This window comes from Anomaloglossus baeobatrachus, chromosome 3 (genome assembly GCF_048569485.1).
Source record: "Anomaloglossus baeobatrachus isolate aAnoBae1 chromosome 3, aAnoBae1.hap1, whole genome shotgun sequence".
NCBI classification, from domain to species: domain Eukaryota; kingdom Metazoa; phylum Chordata; class Amphibia; order Anura; family Aromobatidae; genus Anomaloglossus; species Anomaloglossus baeobatrachus.
Window position 1 is genome coordinate 447972359 of NC_134355.1, and position 26920 is coordinate 447999278.

General features: G+C 43.5%; 1 protein-coding gene across 1 annotated transcript in view; it reads left to right on the forward strand.

Annotated features, from left to right (window-relative positions):
• Positions 1-26920, forward strand: part of CLDN16 (claudin 16) — a 68901-nt gene that overhangs the window by 7198 nt on the left and 34783 nt on the right. The window contains exon 2 of the mRNA XM_075338515.1: positions 14586-14688. Within this exon, the coding sequence (XP_075194630.1) occupies positions 14586-14688 (103 nt within the window). The remainder of the gene's footprint in view (positions 1-14585; positions 14689-26920) is intronic.

Below are 26920 nucleotides of genomic sequence, written 5' to 3' on the forward strand. Positions count from 1 at the left end.
AAATATTTTTTTTTTGTTTTGTGGTAAAAACACTGCAGTAACATAGTAGATACAAATTAGCAAGAAACTATGAAACACAACATAATCTTTGCATTTATATACAACTTTTTGCGTTTTTAGTATCTTTGGAGTTTTTATTAAAACATAGACAGCCCTAGGTATGGCAAATGTTCCCCTTGATTTAAAAAAAAAAAAAAAATTAAATAAATAAATGAATAAATAAATGAAACAAACACAGGGTCAATAGTGAAAAAGAAACACAGCTAATTAACTCTTGTAAAAACATATGAAACTCATCGCCTTCTTTTAACAATGCCATAAAAAGTGGAGCTTGAAGGTCGAAAATAAATGCTGTAATTGTTTACCTTAAAGGGACGAACATATTAATGGACTATGCATAGGATAAGTCATAAATATCAGATCTTTGGGGGTCAGACACCTGGCACTCTCATCGATTTGCTATTAGCTGCTGCAGTGGCCACTGGATGTAATCAATCCGAAACAGCTCAGCTCCTTATATTTAAGTTTAGCTGCCCTTCTCAGGACCTGCACTTTAGCTCCCATTCACTTTAATAGGAGATAAGGGGCAGCACCCTGGGCAATGTATGAAGCTGATATATTCTGGCCCTATACATTGTTTTTATCCTGCCACCAATGTTCAGTGGAAGGCCTGGGAGTTAGTTCTGGACAATCCTTTGGGTATGACATTCCAATATTTTGTTAAAGAGGTTGCCCACTACTTTATCTTTGATAGCCTATCCTTGGGATAGGTCATCAATCTCTGATTGGTTGGTCCGAACCCCCACACCCCCGCTGATCAGCTGTTCTCGGTGGAGCCACCAGCAGCAGGCGCATGGAAATGCTCAATTCTGGAGCTGTCTTGCCTTCTGATAGTGGCTGCGGCCGGGTACTGCACATCTGCAATTGCCTCTATTCATTCGAATGCAATACAGATGTGCAGTACCCACCTGCGGACGATATAAATTGATGGGGAAGCTCCAGAAGAGAGCATTTCTGGCTGCCTGTTGCCGCCGCCGGTACAGGGAGCATCTGAACAGCGGGGGTTGCCGGGTGTCGGACCCTGTCCGATCAGACATTGATGACCTATCTTAAGAATGTACCATTAATCATAAAGTAGTGGACAACCCCTTTAATGTTACTGTGAAGAACAGTTTCTTTTATTGACAGATGGATTTTTTCTTCTCTGCACATACCGTAATTTCTGTTCTCCAATCCATTGCACAGTTTTTAAATATGGAAAGTCATACATTTACTGACACAAAATTTAGTTGGAATTTTTGGAACAATACATAGCATCTCTGTATTTTATGCATTAGATGCAAGTATCTGTACTGGTCTTATAGCCGCAACTAAAAAAAGACCCAGTATGCTAGCATAGCACAATTGTATCATAAATATATCTAGTTTTTGTCAATGTTATTGAAGGGTTAAACAGAAAAGCAACATGAGTACTTTGCAAGCTAAATAAAATCAGAATGTCACTCTCCTCTGGTCTTCATTTATTTATCTATCCATAATGTACAACAATGCTTTCAAAGGATATGATAATAATCAAAGAATGCTGAACTCTTGTTTTCTTAGGGAAACTCAGCTCCATAATCCAGAAAAAATATGAGATCACGTTTCAAAACAATGTTATATCCCGATGCAGGTCTTATCCACTTAATCTAAAAGGTTTTGCGGCTGTTGTTACAGTATGGAACAAACCAGGAGTTTCGCTGAAAATGCAGCATATTATTAGATTCACATTTTTAAGGCTTGACTGTTACATTATAACCCCAAAATAATGTGCTCAAATATTTTGGTAAATCCTGTCTCTTAGATCATTTTTTTGTAATAAAAATTACATATAGCCTTTTTTTTTTCTTTAAAGGTTTAGAAAGTCAAGAAAATTTAAACCTAAGATGGCAATGGATATATGACGAGACCGCTTTGATGACTATTTAAAGTTACTTTAAAAAATGATCTTTCATTTCACTGTACAGGAAGATACAGAATTCTAACATTGACAATGTAATTGTGTACAAATTGCTATAGAAATGGTACAAGTGCTGGATCATCGATCCGTGCATCTCCATAGAACTCTATTTACAGAATACTTCATAGTTTGGCATTTGGAGCTTCTCAGTTTCATTGTAATGTGTACAGGTATGAAAGGCAAAAATCCACCTCTGCAGTATGTGCCCTTAAACGTTTCAGCATAAACTTTTGAGCCAATATTGTGGCATAAAGATAAAATCAGTGTTGGTTCAGATGGTTAGGAAAACCCCCATAGTATACCCTTTGGAATTTCTGTAAATCACACAGAATATTTGCTTAGTACTAGATTTAAATACAGTAGAACCTTGGATTAAGAGTAACTTGGTTTGAGAGCGTTTTGCAAGACAAGCAAAGCTTTTTACAAATTTGTAACTTGGTTTAAGAGCAATGCTTTGTAATAAGAGCAAATACTCACAGTGCACACTTCTAGTTCCGTCCTGTTACCGCGCTCTGACCCACACTGGAGGTAACTTTCTGCATATGTACTGTATACTGTATACAGTATACCATTGTACAGTACAGTATATACTATATAGCATGTCATCAATTTGCATTTGTGGATACAGTATTGTATTTTCTTTCTGCTAACCAGTACAGCACATTACTTTTACTGTAATCTAATTGCCTGTGCTGCATTCCTACCCAAACATTTGGCTTAGTTCTGCCCTTATTTTGGGGAAAATAGATTTGGGGTGTGTATTGTACTAGAATAAAGATTGTCATATCTATACATCATTTGTCTCTCTATAGTGTACCTCCTGCACACCAACAATTCTATTATAAGCTAATGAACAGTTTAATTTGTTTTATATGTGTTTTACGGTACTGCACATTATTTTGTATTAGTGTACTGTAATAATTTTATATGAATACAGTATATTATTTTGTATTACTGTAATAAATTTGTATAAAAGCAGTAAATATTTGGGATTGTGGAACGAATTGTCTGCGTTTCAATTATTTCCTATGGGAAAATTTGCTTTGATATAAGAGTAACTTGGTTTAAGAGCACACTCCCGGAATGAATTACGCTCGTAATCCAAGGTTCCACTGTCCAGTGTTTGGGAAAAAAAAATCTGTCATTGGTGCCCTTTAGCTATTGTGACATGTCATGACTACATTCTAAAGCTGCTCTAATCCAGTACTTTATTGAACATTAGCGTTAGATAAAATTAAGTGCATTCCTAAGTTTCTTGACCCCGTTGTTCTTGGTGTTGGAAGTCCTTGTGTAATCACCGACCAATGTTAGTCATTGTATTCTGAAAAGAAGTTAACATCCATGCAAAGGATAGGTCCAGTAATAACTTCTAGATGTACTGAGACCCTCACCAATTGCCATAAGGGATGGCCGTGCACTGATGCACCATTTCTTCTCTATGAGAATGGTGAAGATAGTTGAGAAAGAATGGAGTGACAATGTACATGTTTGATCGAGTAATAACCTAGTGTTTTAGCAGTCAGTTCCCCAGTGATCTAGAAATGATCACGTATCTTTTTTTCTGGAATACACATTTAAATAAAAAATAAATATATAATAAGTAACTACTTCATATATGTACATTGTAGTAACAACACCTAGGGATTTACGAATTTGGTTTAGTGTACTAAGGGCTCGATACAGAAGCACACCGCTCCAAACAGTCATCCGACATTTCAGATTCACTGCTGAAATCGATAATGTCATAGGGAGCTTGAGCTATCCATTGAGCCTGTGTCTGAAAGCACAGGAGGCACGATGACGTAACTACATCCTGCCAGATATGCCGTAGTAAACAGCGCAGACCAGAATAGCAAGGTTAGGTGATTATCATAGTATCATAGTATCATAGTTTTTAAGGTTGAAGGGAGACTCTAAGTCCATCTAGTTCAACCCGTAGCCTAACATGTTGATCCAGAGGAAGGCAAAAAACCCCAATGTGGCAAACAAGTTCCAATGGGGAAAAAATTTCCTTCCTTCGTCCACATCCGGCAATCAGACTAGTTCCCTGGATCAACACCCTGTCATAAAATCTAATATACATAACTGGTAATATTACATTTTTCAAGAAAGGCGTCCAGGCTCTGCTTAAATGTTAGTAGTGAATCACTCATTACAACATCATGCGGCAGAGAATTCCATAGTCTCACTGCTCGTACAGTAAAGAATCCTCATCTGTGATTATGATTAAACCTTCTTTCCTCAAGACGTAGCGGATGCCCCCGTGTTCCAGTCGCATGCCTAGGTGTAAAGAGATCTTTGGAAAGGTCTCTGTACTGTCCCCTCATACATTTATACATTGTGATTAGATCCCCCCTAAGCCTTTGTTTTTCCAGACTAAATAACCCCAAGTTTAATAACCTGTCTTGGTATTGCAGCCCACCCATTCCTCTAATAATCTTGGTCGCTCTTCTCTGCACCCTCTCCAGTTCAGCTATGTCCTTCTTGTATATCGGTGACCAGAATTGTACACAGTATTCTAAGTGCGGTCGCACTAGTGACTTGTACAGAGGTAGAACTATATTTTTTTCATGAACACTTAAACCTCTTTTAATACATCCCATTATTTTATTTGCCCTGGCAGCAGCTGCCTGACACTGGCCACTAAAGTGAAGTTTACCATCCACCCATACACCCAAGTCTTTTTCTGTGTCTGTTTTACCCAGTGTTCTACAATTAAGTACATAATCATAAATGTTATTTCCTCTACCCAAGTGCATGACCTTACATTTATCTACATTAAACTTCAATTGCCACTTCTCAGCCCAATCCTCCAATTTACATAAATCTCCCTGTAATATAAAATTATCCTCCTCTGTATTGATTACCCTGCAGAGTTTAGTATCATCTGCAAATATTGAAATTCTACTCCGCATGCCCCCAACAAGGTCATTTATAAATATGTTGAAAAGAAGCAGGTCCAATACTGTTGGGCCCAATATGTTGAAAAGAAGCGGGCTCAATAAGCGGGCCCAGATTAGTTTTATTCATTATTTTTTTTAATAACAGTACATTGTGGAAAACTGAAGGGACATGATACTCTGTAAGGGGAATGTGTGAGAACAAATTATGGTGAAAAGGGGTTGTGTAGGGGACATGAAACTCTGCAGTGGGGCTTTTTGGGACATAATGTGCAAGGGGGCTGTTTTGGGACATAATACTATGTAGGGGGGGTGTTTGGGGACATAACACTGTGAAAAGTAGTTGTATGGGCAGATAATGGTGTGCAAGGTGGCTGTGTGAGGATATAATACTGTGCAATGTGTAGGGACATAATACCATGCAAGGGAGCTATTTGGAGTCATAATACTGTACAAGGGGACTGGTGGGGACATAATACTGTGCAAGTGGGGCTGTGTGGGTATACAGTATAATTCTGCAGGAGAGAAGCAAAGTCCTGCACCACCGCAGATTACCTGCAATATCGCTTGCGGTACCGCCTGTGCAGCCCTCCACTCTGCACGTGTTTGAATAAAGAAATCCTTCACAGCGGGTTGAGTGCGGTCTCTTTCTACTCTCACGCTTCATACAGTATAATTCTGCATTAGGGGGCTGTGTGAGGATATTGTGCTAAGAGGCTTTGTGAGTACATAATACTATGCAAAGGGGCTATGTGGGGATATAATACTGTGCAGGGGTTCTGTGTTGGGATATAATTCTATGTGCAGGGCAATATTGGGTTACAGTACTAAAGGAGCGGTGTGGGGACATCAATCTGTATTGGAGTTGTGTGGAAATATAATACTATATAAAGGGACTGTTTGTGAATATTATACTTTGCAGTCATACTGTGCAGGTGGGCTCTTTGGGGACATTATATTGTGTAGAGAGGTTGAGTGGGGACATACTGTGTAGGGGCACTTTTTTGGGCCATTTCACTGGGTAAGGGGCCATGTAGAGACATCACACTGCATGGGTGCTCTGCATGTACATACTGTGTGAGGGAATATCATACTATATGAGGGGCTAGGTGAAGGGTACAACATACTGTGTAAGGGTCTTTGTGAGGAGAGTATACTGGGCTGTGTGGAGATGTTAAACTGTGTAGGGGGGCTGTATGGGAAAATTGTACTGCATAGGAGCTCTGTTGTGACACAGTGTGTGAGGACATCATACTGTTTTATGGGCTGTGGGAGGACGTCATATTGGGGGGTATCATATTCTGTTAACTGTTGATCAACATGGGCTGTGCGACATTAATATGATTTTCTCCTTTTTATGAACTTTAAAAAAAAGCAATAAATTACTATATATGGTTTTGAATAGCTGCTACAGTTAAGACTACATGTTACAATTAGCTCTATTATAAACTGTATTAGGAGTAGCAGCGTGTCAGCATACTTAATTCTGCTCAATATTAAGTGATAAAAATTAAAATAAAACAATAATAATGAGCAGATTTAAGTTCAGCTCTCCACATTAGTCAACCTCTCATTTGGCCTCTTGGGAAAATGAATTGTCTACCCCTTTGTGTAGCGCTGGGTTCCTCTGCCTCTCCCCAGCAGGGACACAACTCACTCACTGCCGCAGCCGGACTGCGCCCTGCCTCGCCACGGTCCTCCATGTGAGTCTCTCCTGTGCATACCACATTCCTGTGTCCTATATATGTCAGTATCTGTCGTGCCATCCCTTCCTGTCAGTATCTATCATGCCCTCAGTACCTGTCCAGACATGCCTTTCTGTTTGAACCACCCGTCCCGCCTGCAACTGTAAATACTAGAGACACCTGTCAGCTGCCACAGTCCCAGACACTGCCCTGGGAGTCGCACCTGGCATCTACCTGTTAAGCCCCTCCCACATCAGGTTAAGCCCAGGCCCCACTGTGGTCCAATGGGTCCACTCCCACTTGCCGCCTCATCACCGGCATGCATTAGTTTGCTCAGGCCATTGACTCTGAGGTTCCGCCTCTGTATGAACTGTACTATATGTGCCACCCCCACGTCAGTAGCAGCCGGGCCGCTCGGATCCAGATCCGCAGTGGCTCGAGGGATTTCCGGACTCGGGGGTCATGTGGACACTCAAATAAAAAGGGGACGTATATGTACTGGATTGCTGCAAGTACTTCGTGATGCTACCCACGGTGTGTGGTAAGATATGGTACCCCCTCTGCTGTTGGGGAGCACCTGGGGGGAGATGGGATAGCAGCTGGATGTTAACCTCTCCGTTGGGTAGGAATGGTTGACCCGGGGCTCAGTGTCCAAAACACGGGGAGTGATGTAGGCCGGAGGTGGCACGCCGGGCCGGGGAGTGTTGGTGTACTCACTCACTATGGAATAATTGCACACAAGTACGTTTGTAAACCAAGGTGTCAGTGGCCAGCTGCCGCGTTCGGGTGTACCCAGGTCCCACAGCCGGGCTGGGGTACCGATGTCCCTTCCTTCGGCACTCTGCAATTTTCTTGTGTTGATTTAACCCGTGTGGAACGAGAGAAATCCGCTCCCGGTGTCTTGTTTACCCGAGGAGCCGTTGCCCGTGAACACTGACCCTTGGGATTTCAGTGGGTGATTTCAGATACCCTATCCCCCGCGGTGGGCTGCCGGTTCACTCTATCTGGGCTAAACTTCTGGAGCTAAGCTTGGAACCTGCTCCAGGCCTGGTGAATTAGAGAAGGGGCTTGCAACCGTCTTCTAACTAGGGTCCAGGTACCCCGCCTGTGCACGGTTTCCGGACCGTATCTCCGCTGTCGGTACCGGTGGTTTCCAACCCTACCCCGATCCACTCTGGATCTCCCGCGACCGTATTCCCGTCGCCTTTGGACACAGTCCACTGCTTGCCACCTTGCCAGTAGACCAGGGCCACTACCCTGTCCACCCTCACTAGGCTCAGCTTTCCTCCTGACAGCCTGTCACAGTCACTCCTCTCCACTTGACTTCCAACTTCCAACTCCAAAACTGATCTGACTTCAACTACTCTGTTCCCGCCCCCGGATCCTCAAGAATCCTAGGTGGGTGCTCCCAATCCGACCGGTCCTGCCCACTGGTGTGTCCTTCTTACCCCGGGGGGGTGGCTTGGATTTTGTGGCAGATGGAACCCTTGTGTGGGAAGGTGTTATGTACCTTTGTGATCACCTGGCGGCGCCAGGGCGTCACACTATACATGTCAGTATCTGTCATTCCATCCCTACCTGTCAGTATGTGCCATGCCATCAGTACTTGCCCTCATCTGCTGTCCTTGTTTGTACCAGCAATCCCACCTGATCCTGTCAGCACTAGAGACTCTGCCTGTCTGTGCTTGAGCCCGTTCCTGCCATGGGGGTTAGCTGCTACAGTTACGGACACTGCCCTGGGAATGCACCTAGCATCTACATGGTAGTCACTTACTCAAGCCCTCCCATGTCAGGGAAAGCCCAATGGGTCCATTCTCGCTTGCATTACAGTTTACTCAGGTCATGGACTCCACTGACTCAGAGTTCGGACAGAGGAAGAGCCTATGTCGTGAGATGTCATTCAAGCTTGAACAACAAGGTGAAATCCACCTGAATGCTTTAGCTCCATCTGTATCTGGACTTTGTCTTTCTGCTCCACCATGTTTTGATGGCAATCCAAAGCAATGCCAGAGGTTCATCAACCAGTGCACCATGCACTTCGAACTTTTGGCCCAGCAGTTTTCTTCTGACCGGGCCAAAGTGTCTTTCCTCATGTCGCACTTCGGACTTCCGACTGTTGGTTAGTATGCGGTTCAGTTACACACCCTCTTCTCTGAACTTGGATAGAATAATTAGGTAAAGGTGGCCACCTTTTGGGAAGATCTATCCAGGAGGATTAAGGATGAACTGGCAAGCCCTGATATTCCTGCCATATTGGATGATCTAATTTCATTGGCTACATGGGTCAATAGCAGGTTCCAGGAACGTTCCATGGAGGAATCACGTGAACGGAAACCTATGTGTCTGACTCCATACTTCCAAAGGCTGCCAATTTCTCAGTTTCCAGTTCTTGCTCCGGCAGCTGAACCTATGAACCTATGTAGGTTGATTGTATCAAGATGTTCAAGCAATGATAGGAACATCGCCGAGCCATAGGTATGTGGTTCTACTGTGGATGTACATGCTTGTCTTTTGAGGCTGGGATCCTTTTGCCTTGGTCCAGTAGGAGAGGTTTCCCTCGACGAAAACAGTCTTTCTCCTTCATTGACCCTGTCCATGTCCATATTGTATGGTGGACTTCAGTTCTTTGAGACTGTCTACCTTGATTCCAGATCTAGAGGGAACTTCATTTAACAGGCTATGGTAGATCAGTAGCAGATTCCCAACCAACACCTCAAGAATACCTTGTCAGTGTTGTCTGTCTATGGAGTATTCTTGTTCGAGCCCATATTGTTTGTTTCTGAACCTGTGGAGATGCGCATGGTAACTTCACATTCGGAGACGATCTTCTTCCTGATGCTTCTAAACCTGTCCTGCCCGCTTCTTCTGGGTCTGCCTTGGCTCCATACTCACTAACCAATTCTGGACTAGTGCACTGTTGGGGCATAATTGCCACAAAAGGTGCCTGGTCAGTGCTCATCCATCCAGGTCTTCTAAGCTATAACCTATCTATCTTGTTCTGCTTGCTGCCTGTTGCCCTGCTATGGTTGACTTTGACGGAAGGCAAGAGGCATCCCAAGGTGTCCCTGAGATGACTGCTTTGGAAACCGGTTCCGTTTTCCAATCAAGGGTTTGGAGAAAGCATCTCAAGCAACAACCATCTGACCTACCTCTTCCACTGGCCATTTCTCTACCCATCAACTCTGAGGATGTAATTCTGGAGAAGAAATTTCCTTCAGGCGTAGTGAAGAGGGGGAATAAAGGGGGGAGGTACTGTAGCAAAACTGTTCCTGCACTGCTCTGCCTCTCCCCACCACTCAGACACCGCCGCAGCCTTACTGCGCCCTGCCTTGCCTTCCTGCAGTCCAGCCACTTTCTCTGGTACCTGTGCACGCTAAACAGGACCCCAGGAGTGTGCTTAGGGAATGCACACCTTCTCTACTCTTAAAGGGCTGGCATCCTTTTACACAAACGTTCCTCTCAACCTATGGGTCAGAAGCATCACATATTTAACACTAGAAGTCCCAGGGAGGGGTCATTTAACATTTCTACCTTAGGAACCCAGAGACGGGTTGAATGACCTGAAGGATTTTAGCTAACATCCTATAATCACCGTCTTTTGTTCTGTAATTAAGGCCATTACTGTCGCACCACAGGAGGTTGTTGTTTTCCATTGAGTTTAGCCATTTAGTTTATAGTTAGTTAATTCAGTTTAACTAAGGGTCATTTGACCCTCTTTCGGGACTTCAGGGGGGAGCTCGAAATTTCTGGGACTTCTAGTGTTAAGGGATCCTCCCTCTGGGGAGGTGACTGAGCAACATGGTCAGTTAGTCAGCTAATGCCCATCTAGCTAGATACTTGTCAAGTCTCAATTGGCTACTGCCCACTAGCCGTACCTGTATCCCATTTATGTCAGTATCTGCTGTGCCATTCCTACCTGTCAGTATCTGCGGTGACATCCATACCTGCCTTCATCTGCCATTCTGTCTGTACCAGCCATCCCACCTGTACCTGTCAGTACTAGAGATTCTGCCTTTCCATGCCTGAGCCCGTTCCTACCCTGAGGGTTAGCTGCCACAGTCCTGGACACTGCCCTGAGAGTGGCATCTGGTATCTACCCAGTAGTTGCTTAGTCAAGTTCTTCCCAGGCAAGGATACACCTGGGCCCCCCTTGTGGTCCAGTGGGTCCACTCCCGCTCGCCACCTCATCACCGGCGTGCTTTACACCTTGCTCTGCTGGGTTCTAGTTTTGGATGTGTTTCATATCTTTTATATTATTAATTAGTAAAAATTCAACTATTTGCCTTACCTGATGATATTGCCTGGGTGTGTAATTGTAACAGCAAAGCTTGTGATGTAGTTAAAGTTGGAAATACATTTGTGTATAATGGATCTCAGAATAAGGTTGTGTGATGTTATTTTCTGTACAGGATTTTAAATCAGCGGCTTTTTTACAAAAAATACTATTACACCTGTTTATACATTATATATATAATATTGCAGCTCAGTCCCATTCACTTTAATGGAACTAAGCTTTAACACCAGACCGAACTCCTGGACAGATATAGTGTTTTTCTGCAAAAAAGCAGCCACGTTTTTTTAATCTTATTCTATCCTTTATGTCCTAAATTATTTCTGCAATAGTCATCAAAATCATTCTCGACTAATCTCAAGTAATACAGAAATGGCTTACCTCTTTGTGGCATAAATTAGTAAAATATTAATAAAGCAAACAGTAAATATTGGAAAAACACAAAACAAGCAAACAAATGGTATAGTAATAATGTGGAAATATAGTATATAATGGCAGTTATGTCTGAAAAGGAAAAAATAGTAACCTTTCAGCTGTAGACAAAGGCACCTTTAGAAGGTATTGGGTGTAACAGTCTCATTAACGGGTTCTTAGTTAATGACGGCTAATTTTCTCACGTATCTGGGAGTGGAAACAGTGCCAAACCCTTGGAGAACAGGCCTTCAGGCATTAATATGTGATAGAGTGGGTTTCCTTCTCTGCTGAATGACCTCAGAGGCTTTTTACTATGTACATGCAAGTAAATGACCCATAGCTGTGCAGCTCCTACTGGGTTATTAAACTACAGTACATCACATCTCTGGAGGGTGGAAGGAAGTTTGCAGAATGTTCAGCCACCAACGTATTTTGCCCGTTACCTATTATATTTACAGTGCTAATCTCATCAAGGTGCAAGGATCTGAATGTGCTCATTTGCTGCAGTAAGCAATATGAATATTGATTATACAGAGTGCCATGGTACACCAGGGAGACATTATTTAATACACCTGCTATGAAGGGATTTATAAAATGTGATGCATTCAGGCTTCACAGTCATTATGAAGAATATCTAGCAACAGGACGCATATTAAAACAGAGGCCTGCACTGCTTGTTGCATATTTTTCCATCATGGCAACTGCTGTTTCTAAATTAGTATTAAAAACCTGCCATACCGGCAGATTAATATTTAAGGAAACTGGGAACATTATAATTGCAAAAGATGGATATGTTTAGCATCAAAACTTATAAAAAGGTTAAAATGAGTATGGGGGTTATATTTTACAATATATAAGATTCATGTTATACATTGATACAAGCGGGATTTTAGGATGTACAATAATAGGGTTATGTTTTTATTTTAAAGGGGCAACAAGACTCCATGCACCATAGACTTTAACATAGGCATTACTCGCATACATTAATAAGATATTTGAGACTTGTTTTTTGTAAAACCTTTTTCATCGTTTTTGAAAAATCATGACTTGTTATAGTAATATTCTATAATATAAATACTCAAATATTTTACCCGACTAGAAAGCTAAACAAATGGTCTGTTTTTTTTAGATGAGTTGCAGTTTTGAATGACACCATTAATTTTACCATAGCATGTAATGATAAAAAATAGTGGGAGAGAATTGAAAAGAAACACAATTGTTTTTCAAGTTTTGCTTTTATACTGTTCAAATGAAAAGAGTAAAAATGACAAGTTAACTTTGTCCTAAAAGTCAATACAATTACGGTGATACTATATTTTTTAGGTTTAAGCACTTGAAGGGAATCTGTCAGCAGGTTTTTTGTATGCAAGCTGAAACCAGCATGCTGCAAGGGTTAATGTGACACCCTGGCCTATCAGGTCGTCACAGGGTATTGTGCAGTATGCCCTTCTGTGCAATATCCAGCTCCTCCATGGTTATGGATCCCCAACGTCTGGTGTGGCAAAAACCAGCTAATCAAAATCCTAGGAACACTCTGTACCACACCCACCACACACACCAGTGGACAGCCTGAGTGGAATAGGGTCGCCCACTTGGGGCATTAGTAAGGGGAGGTCAGGAGTGTCAGGAGTTGGTCAGTGTAGTGTTGGAGGTGAAGGAGAGAGGATGTCAGGAGCCAGGCTCCTTGGAAGTAATTAGGTGGCAGACGGTGGTCTGGGCCTAGTGAGAGCTGGACCCCCGGTCGCAGGGGATCGTGACAAGGGGCATGGAACTGTCGAGGAGGACAGCCAGCGTCCTTGTGCCATCACTGGGCTGGGACCAGGGCACGACTGGGTACGTGGACCCTAGGTAAGGGAATAGCTTCAGGCAACCTGACAATTCACCCGACGAGAACGGAGCCTGTAAGATCCGCTTTCCACTGGCTCCAAAATCGGGGTACCAGTGCAACGAGGGGGATAGGACTTTTCACAAAATGGTCCAGGAAATCCCAAGCATGAACCCTGAGAGCAAGCTCACAGTTAACCGCACTGGGGAGTGGGACCCAATTAGTTTTACGCTACCAGGGCCAACTAAGAAGTAGACTAAGTGTCAGGGAGAAGGTCACAGGTCATCAGGCAACACCACCGGCTACGGGACCCAAACAAGCTCGCCTGGGCGGCAGCGGTGTCCAGAACTTTGGTTTACCAAGTTGTCGGTGTCCGCTTTATGGACTGAGTGAGTACTCAATTGACCCTTTCACCCCCAACGGCACTCCACAACTCCATCACCGAGTCCCGGGGCATCCCCCCTACCCGTGGAGGGGTCTAACACCTGGCTGCCTACTCCATTGTCGCAGGGTACTGCCAACTGCATCGGTGGTACTCCACCTTACCACACACCACGGGTGGCATCACAAACTTTAAATACACCATCCCCTGTAAATACCCCCTTCATTTGAGTGCCCGCATGACCCCCAGGTCCGGACGCCCCTCGAGCCACCGCGGATCCGGACCTGAGCAGCCCGGCTGCTGACGTGGGGGTGGCACATTAACACAGAAAGTTCAGGCATGATTGTCTTGTCACAGATTTTCTGATCTTCTGTTTATTTGCTATGTTTCTTTAAGCATGCTAGTCCGACACCCCCCCTCCTGTGATTGACATCTCACTTTCAATATACAATGTCTATTGAGAGTCTGGTGTGGGCGAGGGCAGCTCCCTAGGCTCAACTACATGACTAAACCTAAAAATTCATATTGTGTCATAATGGCTGCAGCCAGTAATGAAATGATACACCATTGGATTCAGGATATCTTTGTCTATACTATGCTGCTCTCAGATAAGGTAGCAAAAACCTGCTGACAGATTCCCTTTAAAAAAATACAGAAAGAAAATTTTTGAAGAAAAAGAAAACATTTTTTTTCTTCAATCTTCATATTCTAAAAGTGATATGTTTTTATATTTACATCAATATAAATAGAGGTGTATGAGAGCTTTTTTATGTGATGAGCTGTAGTTTTTATTGGAATCATTTTGGGGTATATATAACTTTCTGATCTCTTTTATTTCACTATTTGGCGGGCAAAGTAATCCAAAACCAAGGACTCTGCAAAATTTATTTTTATCATTTTGGACAATTATGCAGACAGAGATACCCAGTATGTTATTATTTATTTTACATGTTGTTTAGGTTTTAGGAAGAGACGTGTGATGGAGATGTTATATTTTTGAATTTTGTTTCTTAAAAAAACTATCACAATTGGTATTATTACTCCTTTGGAGACATGGTATCTTAAAGGCCTGTTGTTTTTTTGTTTTAGGTGAGTACCAAGTGCCGTGGTCTTTGGTGGGAGTGTGTCACCAACGTATTTGATGGAATCACAACGTGTGATGAATATGACTCCATATATGCAGAGCACCCATGTACGTATTGCTATGATATGGACAATATGCAGACTTTTTTTCAGTAGCCTTGCTCACATATCTTAAAGCAATCTCCCACCTCCTTAGTAAATGTGACTAGACATTTCTACATTTGTAATGCATTGTAACTTCACCCAATGGCCTCAGCGCTGTTGTCATTACTTCCGTATCTGTGATCAGTGCCCATCTCTTTTTCAGACATGTATAGTCACTTTTACTATAAGCGGCTAAGTGTCATTAAATCCCTCCCCGACATCGGCTGTACATGTACATCGCAGCGGGCAAGGAGATCCCTTAAAGCACCACACGTGTACGTTATGGTTATGGAGGCGCCCAGACGCAGTGGGTATCAGCCGTGTAAGATAGCCAACACCCTGCTCCAACAGTTGATGCAAGCACCAATCACAGCTAGTTAACCCTTCACACGTCACTGTAAATAGAGATTATGGCATGTTGGTCATTGTAATAGAGGAGGATCATTTTCTCACTCCATTGACACCCTTGCGACTTGATTGTCATAGCAACCACAGGTCACTAATAGGTTATTATTGCAGGGTAATAGATCAGTGATCAGACTGGTGATGTTCAAGTCCCATACTGTGCAAAAAAAGCATAAATATTAAAGCAAATAACGGAAAAATGTTTTACCACTAAAAACCCTGTTTTTATGCAAAAACAGAAGTAACCCCAAAAAAGTACACCTAATTAGTATCACCACATCTGGAATAACTGAAGCTATACATTTGTCCTATTTAAAGGGTTGTCCAGTACTTGATTAATGCCTACTCATTTCTCTTGTTCACCCCCGTAAAAATAAATAAGCCTATATTCACCTCCAATGCAGCCGCGGGGCAAATATGACATTGTTATGAAACATGAACAGCGCAACCAATCAGAGCCCGGCATCTGTATCACTGCCTTCGGATATTTGAGCAGGATGCTAACGCTGTGCTGACTTCCTGCTCAAATGTCCAGAGTTGGGTGACAGAAGATGGCACTGATTAGTCGCAGGGCCTTTGTGTCATAACATCATAATAATGTCATGTGGGCGCCATGAACTCAGCTCACCCACACCGTAGGTGAGTATAGGCTTATTTATTTTTACAGGGGTATACAAGGGAAATGAATAGGGGTTATCCAAGTAGTTGACAACCACTTTAATTAACTTATACAGTGAACACTAAAAAAGTAAAAAAAAAATATGGCAAATATACTTTTTCATCATTCTGACACAAAAAGTGTAGTAAAAAGTGATAAAAAGTCATATACTGTATATAAAAAAAAGTATCACAAAAATATACCATTCTGTTCTGCAAATAAAGGCCCATATATTGCTATGTATGATGACATCATGAGAGCCCATCTACTGATATTTGCCTTCACCCTTTGAGGAGATGACTATGAACAGTGACTGAGGCTGTGCAGAATTCCAGGCAGGTAAAGCAGGTGACTGAGACAAGAATGACCTGTGCATCAGAGACTGGAGGCCGCCGACAGGAGGGGAGAAGGCAGAGAAGCAGGAGAGCTGGAAGTGCACTGCCTATGTCTCCATGACTAATACACTAGACTTCACTAAGATGTCAAAATAAAATTCTACATTCAAGCTATGGATTTAATAGAGATTGAATATTCTTCAAAATGAGGGAGGGGTCCATTTTCTCCAATTACCCCTGTAAAAGTGAAAATTTGGGTTTTCCACTGATTTAGCACCGCTAGGGTTTTGGAAGTGTAATGGGACATCTGAATTATGTAGCAGCCAAATTTGCGCTCCAAACGTCCAATAGCTTACCTTCTCTTCTGTGCTATGCCATGTGCCATGTGGATTCCACATACAGGGAAAATTGGTTAACAAATTGGGGAGTTCATTTCTCCTGTTACCCATTGTAAAAATTATAATTTGGGGCTAAAACAACATTTTAGTTGAAAAAATATATTTTTCATTCTATTTTCAATCCTGTAAAACACATGAAGGCCTAACAAACTTTCTTAAGCAGTTTTGAATACTTTGAGAAGTGCAGTTATTAAAACGTGGTCTTGTTTGGGGATTTTCTGAAATAAACACTCTTCAATGTAATTTTAAAAGTGAAATGATCCCTAAAAAATGGGTTTTGTAAATGTTGTTGAAAAATATTTATTTGCAACTAAACTTTTCAGCCCCCACCAAAATATAAATATGTTTGAAAAATGACCTATTGCTTGTTATTTTTTAAGCATTTTACATGAATATCTGTTTTAAGAGCATAAAAACAATGTTTAAAACATGTTGCCAAATTTAAAATATTTTCATACATAAACACAAATTCTATTGACTTAAATTTACCACTACTATCAAGTACAAAGTTTCATAAAATAGTCTCAGAATCCCTAGTAAAGTAAGAAGCATTTCAAACTTTTTGCCACATAAAAAGACATTTCAAATTGCAAAATTGGGCTTTGTCAGGAGGTGAAAATTGGCTCCATTGGCAGTGGTACTTATCCCCAATGAAGTATCAAGGCACTGATAATAGAATGCACAATACGTATACTGTATAAACAAGGCATTGTCTGCATATAAATAATATAATCCCAAAACACACAATACATATATACGTTCACCTCCTGGTATATATGCCCCATCCTGGGGGCCTCCTGGTATATATATCCTGCTTCTGGGCACATTCTGGTATATATGTCCCCATCCTGGTTTCTGCCCCCTTGCTTTTGTATATGTCCTCCTCCTGGTATATATGTCCCATCCTGGAGGCCTCCTGATATCCTGACATACATATATATGCCCATCCTGGACACATTCTAGTATATACAGCAGGTTCCCAGCCTGGTCTGTGCACCTTCCTGGTGTATATGTCCTCCTCCAGGTATACATGTCCCATCCTGGGGTTTTCCTGGTATAGACAGTGGGAGAAATAGGTATTTAATCCCATGTCGCATGGCATCCTCTCTAAGTTGTGATTCATTTCAGCTGGATGTACGCCTTACAACACGCATCCATCTGAAGCAAAGCAGGCACTGGGGACGGAAGGCGCCCCAGCAGGGCTGGGATCAGCAGGCCCCTCACCACCACCAACAGTTGTCTTCAGCTCACTGAGCGCTTAGGACACAAAAACATTGAACCAAAGCACATCTCGCGTCAGAATCAACGCCACTCCATAAAGCACATGATCAAACAGGAAAGAACTGGAGCTTACAAGGGCTGTTCGTATAAAACATCAAAAAAGCTTTATTATATAAATTTATTTTTAAAAATTGGGTTTCAAACATTACAAAATTGTATATGGTGCTAATAATGGACAAGGTGAAATACCACATATAAGTGGGGGAGCAAAGGTGACAAACACCCTAAATGGGGAGATAATTTTAGCAGGGACAAAGGATCATGAATAGTCATAGATGGCTGGCTAACAAATATGGCGCCTCTGTCCTAACAAGGTATGTAAAGACGTATAGCCAAATCGGCATAAAACCATTGGGCAGGGTAGAGGCACCAAAGACCAGACTAGTCATATGAAGAAGATCCAATAACAATCCTATAACTTACACATAGTCAAGAGGGTGATCACCAGAGCGTCCCACACCAGTAAGAGGAGAATTCCTACGCGCGTTTCGCACGGATTACATCTGCTGGCTTCATCAGGGAAGGTGTACGGCAATTGCCGTTCAAGGACCTTAAATAAGAGGTCACATGACCTCATTGGGCAGACCAGGACCTGAAAAATGTGTCCCGACCAATGGGATCCCCGCTGGCACGCACGCGCGCCGCGCGCCCGGCATCACACGCCCCGCAGCCGTCCAATGGGAGAGGAGGCCCGGAGCACAGTAACTCCGTGCTCCAAGGCCACCCCCACCCAACAAAGGACGGCCAAGGGGCGGGCAAGGCAGGCGAGCGGCGCGCACGGGGCACGGGGATCAGAGGGCGGGACACAGCTCCCAGCCAGAGCCCGTCAGTCAGCCAGTCGGGTTGCCATGACGGCGCGCAAACAACGCGCGGCGAGAATCCACACCAAGTCCCCGGCAGTCCAGCGAGGAGGGACGCGGCGGGCCCCCGGGCCCAGGGGTCCACAGCATCCCCCCCCCACCCAAAGGGATGCCAGGCAGGCAGTGGGGACAAGTCACCGCGCGGTGGGAGCGCGCACAGCAACCAGAGGGCGGGACGGGTAGATGGCTGGGAAATTGTAAAAAAGTCAGAGTGGGCAATAAATAAATATCCATGCTATCCCATAGACAAACTGCAATGGCATGAATAACAATAACATCAGCAACAACAATACATAAAGCAATGGAACAGGGGAATTATTATGAGGAAGTCTTCTTAAAGTGACAGTGCATCCATATCATAGGGAAATCATATGCGAACAATTTTCCAAAACCGATGTCAGGTCCAAGTCCGACATGTAAACCACAATGGATTATTACTGTAACAAGGTCCTATGAAGGCAAAAGGAATGAATTTAGAACACTGAAAATGAGTAATGGGGACAAAAGAAACCAATTAAAAATGTAGTTAAAAAAATACCCTAAAATAAAAAAGGAAAGGAATGGAATCGGTTTTTGGGAGAGGGGTTTGTTTGTTGACGGAGGTGCATGGGCCGCCCCCATGGTGTCTATGTGGGTGAGGTACATTGATGATCTACTGATCATCTGGCAGGGTACCATCTCTCAACTCAGGCTTTTCATGGACCAGCTCAACACAAATAATTATAACATCAAATTGACATATAGTTTCAGCGACAGTGGAGTTGAGTTTTTGGACATCAAGATTACTGCAGATGAGTTTGGGGCTTTACAGACGGACGTGTATAGAAAACCGACGTCTGTGAATGCCCTACTCCATGCCATCTCTGCCCATACCAACTCCACTGTACGCGCCATCCCAGTTGGTCAGTATCTCAGAGTGAGACGACTCTGCTCTCAGGACAACGTTTTTAAACAGCAGGCAGATGATTTGAGGATGAGGTTTAAAAACAGAGGTTATGGTAACCGTGCTTTGAAGCAAGCTTACCAGAGAGCAAGATCGGTGTCTAGGGATGATCTGTTACACGGGAGGAGAGGTGAAACCAGGCCTGTGGAAAATATAAGGTTCATCTCCACATTTAATGCCAAATGGCAGGAGATGAGGGAAATCCTAACCAAATTTTGGCCGATCCTTCAATCGGATCCCACCTTGAAGTCACGTCTACCCCCTGTACCTCTGATGACCGCCAGACGATGTAGAAACCTTAAGGACTACTTGGTCAAAAGCCATTATATACCACCTGTGACCAGTAGTCCATTTGGCTCGTCTGGACCTATTAAAGGTTGCTTCCCTTGTGGCCGTTGTGTTTCCTGCCCGAATATCTCTCGCTGCTCCTCCTTTCATGCCAGTGATGGGATGAAAAACTTCTCTATAAAAGAACATATTTCCTGTACTACCATCAACGTCATCTATCATGCAACATGCGATTGTAACAAGATCTATATTGGCATGACGTCAAGGGAATTAAGAGTAAGAGTAAGGGAGCATGTGAGGGATATTCGGGCAGCAACCACAGCGACCAATGTGGCAGAACTAAAAACTATACCGCGCCACTTTAAGTTGGTTCATGGATGCAACCCTAGATCCTTCATGGTCAGGGGTATAGACGTGATTCACTGTGGGATAAGGGGGGGGAATGTTAAAAAACTTTTGGCCCAACGTGAACTAAAATGGATTACCATTTTGGACACAGTAACACCCAAGGGCCTTAATGAGGCTCTAAACTTCGCCCCTTTTTTATGAGGAATCTTTTCGATGTACTGCACCATTCCTTTCCTTTTTTATTTTAGGGTATTTTTTTAACTACATTTTTAATTGGTTTCTTTTGTCCCCATTACTCATTTTCAGTGTTCTAAATTCATTCCTTTTGCCTTCATAGGACCTTGTTACAGTAATAATCCATTGTGGTTTACATGTCGGACTTGGACCTGACATCGGTTTTGGAAAATTGTTCGCATATGATTCCCCTATGATATGGATGCACTGTCACTTTAAGAAGACTTCCTCATAATAATTCCCCTGTTCCATTGCTTTATGTATTGTTGTTGCTGATGTTATTGTTATTCATGCCATTGCAGTTTGTCTATGGGATAGCATGGATATTTATTTATTGCCCACTCTGACTTTTTTACAATTTCCCAGCCATCTACCCGTCCCGCCCTCTGGTTGCTGTGCGCGCTCCCACCGCGCGGTGACTTGTCCCCACTGCCTGCCCGGCGTCCCTTTGGGTGGGGGGGGATGCTGTGGACCCCTGGGCCCGGGGGCCCGCCGCGTCCCTCCTCGCTGGACTGCCGGGGACTTGGTGTGGATTCTCGCCGCGCGTTGTTTGCGCGCCGTCATGGCAACCCGACTGGCTGACTGACGGGCTCTGGCTGGGAGCTGTGTCCCGCCCTCTGATCCCCATGCCCCGTGCGCGCCGCTCGCCTGCCTTGCCCGCCCCTTGGCCATCCTTTGTTGGGTGGGGGTGGCCTTGGAGCACGGAGTTACTGTGCTCCGGGCCTCCTCTCCCATTGGACGGCTGCGGGGCGTGTGATGCCGGGCGCGCGGCGCGCGTGCGTGCCAGCGGGGATCCCATTGGTCGGGACACATTTTTCAGGTCCTGGTCTGCCCAATGAGGTCATGTGACCTCTTATTTAAGGTCCTTGAACGGCAATTGCCGTACACCTTCCCTGATGAAGCCAGCAGATGTAATCCGTGCGAAACGCGCGTAGGAAGGCTCCTCTCACTGGTGTGGGACGCTCTGGTGATCACCCTCTTGACTATGTGTAAGTTATAGGATTGTTATTGGATCTTCTTCATATGACTAGTCTGGTCTTTGGTGCCTCTACCCTGCCCAATGGTTTTATGCCGATTTGGCTATACGTCTTTACATACCTTGTCAGGACAGAGGCGCCATATTTGTTAGCCAGCCATCTATGACTATTCATGATCCTTTGTCCCTGCTAAAATTATCTCCCCATTTGAGGTGTTTGTCACCTTTGCTCCCCCACTTATATGTGGTATTTCACCTTGTCCATTATTAGCACCATATACAATTTTGTAATGTTTGAAACCCAATTTTTAAAAATAAATTTATATAATAAAGCTTTTTTGATGTTTTATACGAACAGCCCTTGTAAGCTCCAGTTCTTTCCTGTTTGATCACTGAGCGCTTACTTGGCAGAGGTACAGTACAGACCAAAAGTTTGGACACACCTTCTCATTTAAAGAGTTTTCATTATTTTCATGACTATGAAAATTGTAGATTCCCATTGAAGGCATCAAAACTATGAATTAACACATCTGGAATGAAATACTTAACAAAAAAGTGTGAAACAACTGAAAATATGTCTTACATTCTATGTTCTTCAAAGTAGCCACCTTTTGCTTTGATTACTGCTTTGCACACTCTTGGCATTCTCTTGCTGAGCTTCAAGAGGTAGTCACTGGAAATGGTTTTCCAACAGTCTTGAATGAGTTCCCAGAGATGCTTAGAACTTGTGGTCCTTTTGCCTTCACTCTGCGGTCCATCTCACTCCAAACCATCTCGATTGGGTTCAGGTCTGGTGACTGTGGAGTCCAGGTCATTTGGTGTAGCACCCCATCACTCTCCTTCTTAGTCAAATAGCCCTTACACAGCCTGGAGGTGTGTTTGGGGTCATTGTCCTGTTGAAAAAAAAAAATTATGGTCCAACTAAACGCAAACCGGATGGAATAGCATGCCGCTGCAAGATGCTGTGGTAGCCATGCTGGTTTAGTATGCCTTCAACTTTCAATAAATCCCCAACAGTGTCACTAGCAAAGCACCCCCACACCATCACACCTCCTCCTCCATGCTTCACGGTGGGAACCAGGCATGTAGAGTCCACCCGTTCACCTTTTCTGCGTCACACAAAGACACGGTGGCTGGATCCAAAGATCTCAAATTTGGACTCATCAGACCAAAGCACAGGTTTCCACTGGTCTAATGTCCATTCCTTGTGTTCTTTAGCCCAAATAAGTCTCTTCTGCTTGTTGTCTGTCCTTAGCAGTGGTTTCCTAGCAGCTATTTTACCATGAAGGCCTGCTGCACAAAGTCTCCTCTTAATAGCTGTTCTAGAGATGAGAACGTGTGTCCAAACTTTTGGTCTGTACTAGATATATATATGCAGACCAAAGTTTGGACACACCTTCTCATTCAAAGAGTTTTCTTTATTTTCATGACTGAAACAACTGAAAATATGTCTTTTATTGTAGGTTCTTTAAAGTAGCCACCTTTTGCTTTGATTACTGCTTTGCACTCTTAGCATTCACTTGATCAGCTTCAAGAGGTAGTCACCGGAAATGGTTTTCACTTCACAGGTGTGTCCTGTCAGGTTTAATAAGGGGGATTTCTTGCCTTATAAATGGGGTTGGGACCATCAGTTGTGTTGTGCAGAAGTCTGGTGTCTACACAGCTGATAGCCCTACTGAATAGACTATTAAAATTTGTATTATGGCAAGAAAAAAGCAGCTAAGTAAACAAAAATGAGTGGCCATCATTACTTTAAGAAATGAAGGTCAGTCAGTCCAAAAGATTGGGAAAACTTTGAAAGTGTCCCCAAGTGCAGTGGCAAAAACCATCAAACGCTACAAAGAAACTGGCTCACATGAGGACCGCCCCAGGAAAGGAAGACCAAGAGTCACCTCTGCTGCGGAGGATAAGTTTATCCGAGTCACCAGTCTCAGAAATCGCAGGATAACAGCAGCTCAGATTAGAGACCAGGTCAATGCCACACAGAGTTCTAGCAGCAGACACATCTCTAGAACAACTGTTAAGAGGAGACTTTGTGCAGCAGGCCTTCATGGTAAAATAGCTGCTAGGAAACCACTGCTAAGGACAGACAACAAGCAGAAGAGACTTGTTTGGGCTAAAGAAAACAGGGAATGGACATTAGACCAGTGGAAATCTGTGCTTTGGTCTGATGAGTCCAAATTTGAGATCTTTGAATCCAACCACCGTGTCTGTGCGATGCAGAAAAGGTGAACGGATGGACTCTACATGCCTGGTTCCCACCGTGAAGCATGGAGGAGGAGGTGTGATGGTGTGGGGGTGCTTTTCTGGTGACACTGTTGGGGATTTATTCAAAATTGAAGGCATACTGAACCAGCATGGCTACCACAGCATCTTGCAGCGACATGCTATTCCATCCGGTTTGCGTTTAGTTGTACCATCATTTATTTTTCAACAGTACAATGTCCTCAAAAACACCTCCAGGCTGTTTAAGGGCTATTTGACTAAGAAGGAGAGTGATGGGGTGCTACGCCAGATGAACTGGCCTCCACAGTCACCAGACCTGAACCCAATTGAGATGGTTTGGGGTGAGCTGGACCACAGAATGAAGGCAAAAGGGACAACAAGTGCTAAGCATCTCTGGGAACTCCTTCAAGACTGTTGGAAGACCATTTCCAATGACTACCTTTTGAAGCTCATCAAGAGAATGCCAAGAGTATGCAAAGCAGTAATCAAAGCAAAGGGTGGCTACTTTGAAGAACCTATAATATAAGGCCCCCTTCACACGCACGTGTCTCTGGTACGGGCTAGGTCTGTGCCCGCATGTACCGGAAACATGGGCACACGTAAACCCATTAAAATCAATGGGTTTATGTGCACGCACGTGTGCAGCCATTGGCCTGTGCCTCCGTGTGGAGCAGACGTGAGCCCGTGTGCTCCACACGGATGCATGTTCGTTTTTCTCTGGCAGCACAGGTGTCACAAGGCCCGCACCCGCACCACACGGATGTAGTGTGGATGCGGTCCCGTGTGACACACGCCAGAAAAACACTTGTGTCAGAGAAAAAAATAACAAAACTTTACTTACCTTCTCCTGCCCTCCTGTCTCTGCTGCTGCTGTCACTTGCTGCCGACTGCTGCTCATTATGCTCATTTAATATTCACTTCACTGCGGCGGAAGCGGCAGCAGCGGGGAGTCTGCAGGGCTGGAGACCGAAGTTCAGCACCACGGACAGCAACGCCAGGGACAGGTGAGTTGAAAGTTCTTGTTCTCCGTGTGTTATCATGGATAACATACGGAGAACACACGTAGTGCCATAAACATGGCACACGGAGGGGAAAACGCACCTTTGACATGTCCATGAAACACGTGCGTGATTTTCACAGACGTGTGAATGGGGCCTAAGACATATTTTCAGTTGTTTCACACTTTTTTGTTAGGTATTTCATTCAACATGTGTTAATTCATAGTTTTGATGTCTTCAATGTGAAGCTACAATTTTCAGAGTCCTGAAAATAAAGAAAACTCTTTGAATGAGAAGGTGTGTCCAAACTTTTGATCTTTACTATATATATATATATATATATATATATATATATCTCAACCCAGACTGTGATAGGGCAAACTAAAATGGGACGATATAAAATACCTGAAGATGATCAAGCATGCAAAGGAAAAATAAAGGCAATAGGAACCATCAGCATTGGGACCAAGAAGAAAAGGGGCATAACCCAGCAGACAGGAGAACTCACCACAAGAGTTCAATTTTTTTTTTCTCTACGTCTTGACAATTGTTTTGGGTCGTGCCCCCAACCTTTGACATTTTGAACTGCAAATAGTGCATATTACCTCCTCTTTTAGTCACTTTTTTTCTTTGTCTTGTGATATTTATTGACATTTTTGTGTCAAATTCTTTATGCAGTTGATGAATTTTATGTGAAGTAAAAATAGTTGTTAATTTTTGCCTTCAATCTTTTTTAGAGCAAAAAGGTTTGCATTTTGCAAAATCTCGCAAAAAATTGCACCAACATTTCTAGCACACATAAAGTTACTGCAGGGAAGTATTAGTAAAATTTTCACACATTTTGCGATTTTTTTGGAAAAGTGGCAAATTATAAACTGAAAACATCTGGAAAACCTAAACTCTTTCCACAATGCAAAACATAAAAAAAAACAGGTGAACTGACACGGGGTCCTTCTCCCATATCACACAATCAACAGAGTGAGAGATGGGTGAACAATCCACAGGTCCTTTATTCCATGCAATCTAGAAGGTCCATAAAATAATCCACCACACAGAGGGTAAAATAGTCCAGGAACTACAGTACCAGTGTGCAGATCCCAGTTTATGGATTTGTTAACCACTCCAGTTGCATATTGCATAATCCATCATATTTTAAATGGTGGATTATCGAAGCATCAGAGCAATGGTTGTATGAATGGTTACAGCAGTCATCAGAGTAGGCATTCCTCAGAGTCCAGCGGCAGCCGTCCTCACTAAAGTGCCAGCGATGTTCAAGCAAACCAATATGTGTTCCTTGCAGCTCTGTCATGAAGAGACTACAATTGAGGCTTGGAGCAAATTTTTTTATTCCAGCATATTTACATGCTGACAAGTGCTCTGCAAGAAAAGTATTTCTTTACTACTGCAACTAGAACCAAATTTGCTAGATTTTCCTGGTGGCTGTGCAGGAGCTGAGAAACAGTGGCTTAATACGCTGATGGTGAGGGCTGTGGGTTGTTTTTGTCTTTTTTTTCTGTATGTATTGTGGTAGCGATGGGATCAACGTAGCACAGCTCAATGGAGATCCACCTACAAAGTGATAACAGAAACTGGACCGTATCCAGTCTACAGGAGAGAGCCAGAGATCTGAGCCTGAAATGCCAGGGACTGACTAAAGAGGCCTTAATTTATCCACTGGTGGGTGCGAGGCAGACCACCTCCTCCCAGATGTCTAACGGACAAGCACTGGAGATGGTGATCCTTACCCCAAAAAGCTAGTGGTTAGTGTGGTTTGAAGAAGAGATGGCAGTTGTGGACCCAGGTGTATCTCAGGAGTATAAGGAGGAGGCTGATCACTGATCACAGAGGAGACAAGAAGCAATGGAGTCCGGCAGAGGGAGTCATATGAGTTGGAGTGTAAACCCAGCGTTCCGGTAGCCTGTACGGATTACATGGACAGACTGCAAGCCATTTGATGAGGCTTCCGAAGATGTGGAAAGGTTCTTCAAGGACTTTGAGCAGAGGTGTGCTATGAAGGAGGTGCCTCACCCTGGCTGGATGCATTTGTTAATGGGACTCCTGAACAGAAGCCTGGCAGAAATTTATCGCACCATTGACTCACAGCAGAACCAGGATTACAACATTGTAAAGCGGACTATCCTGGAATACCATGCTATCACCCCAGACTCACATAGGACACAGTTCCGAGACCTCCCATGCACCATGGGGGAATCGTTTAGGATGTATGCCCATAAGATGTCCAAGGTA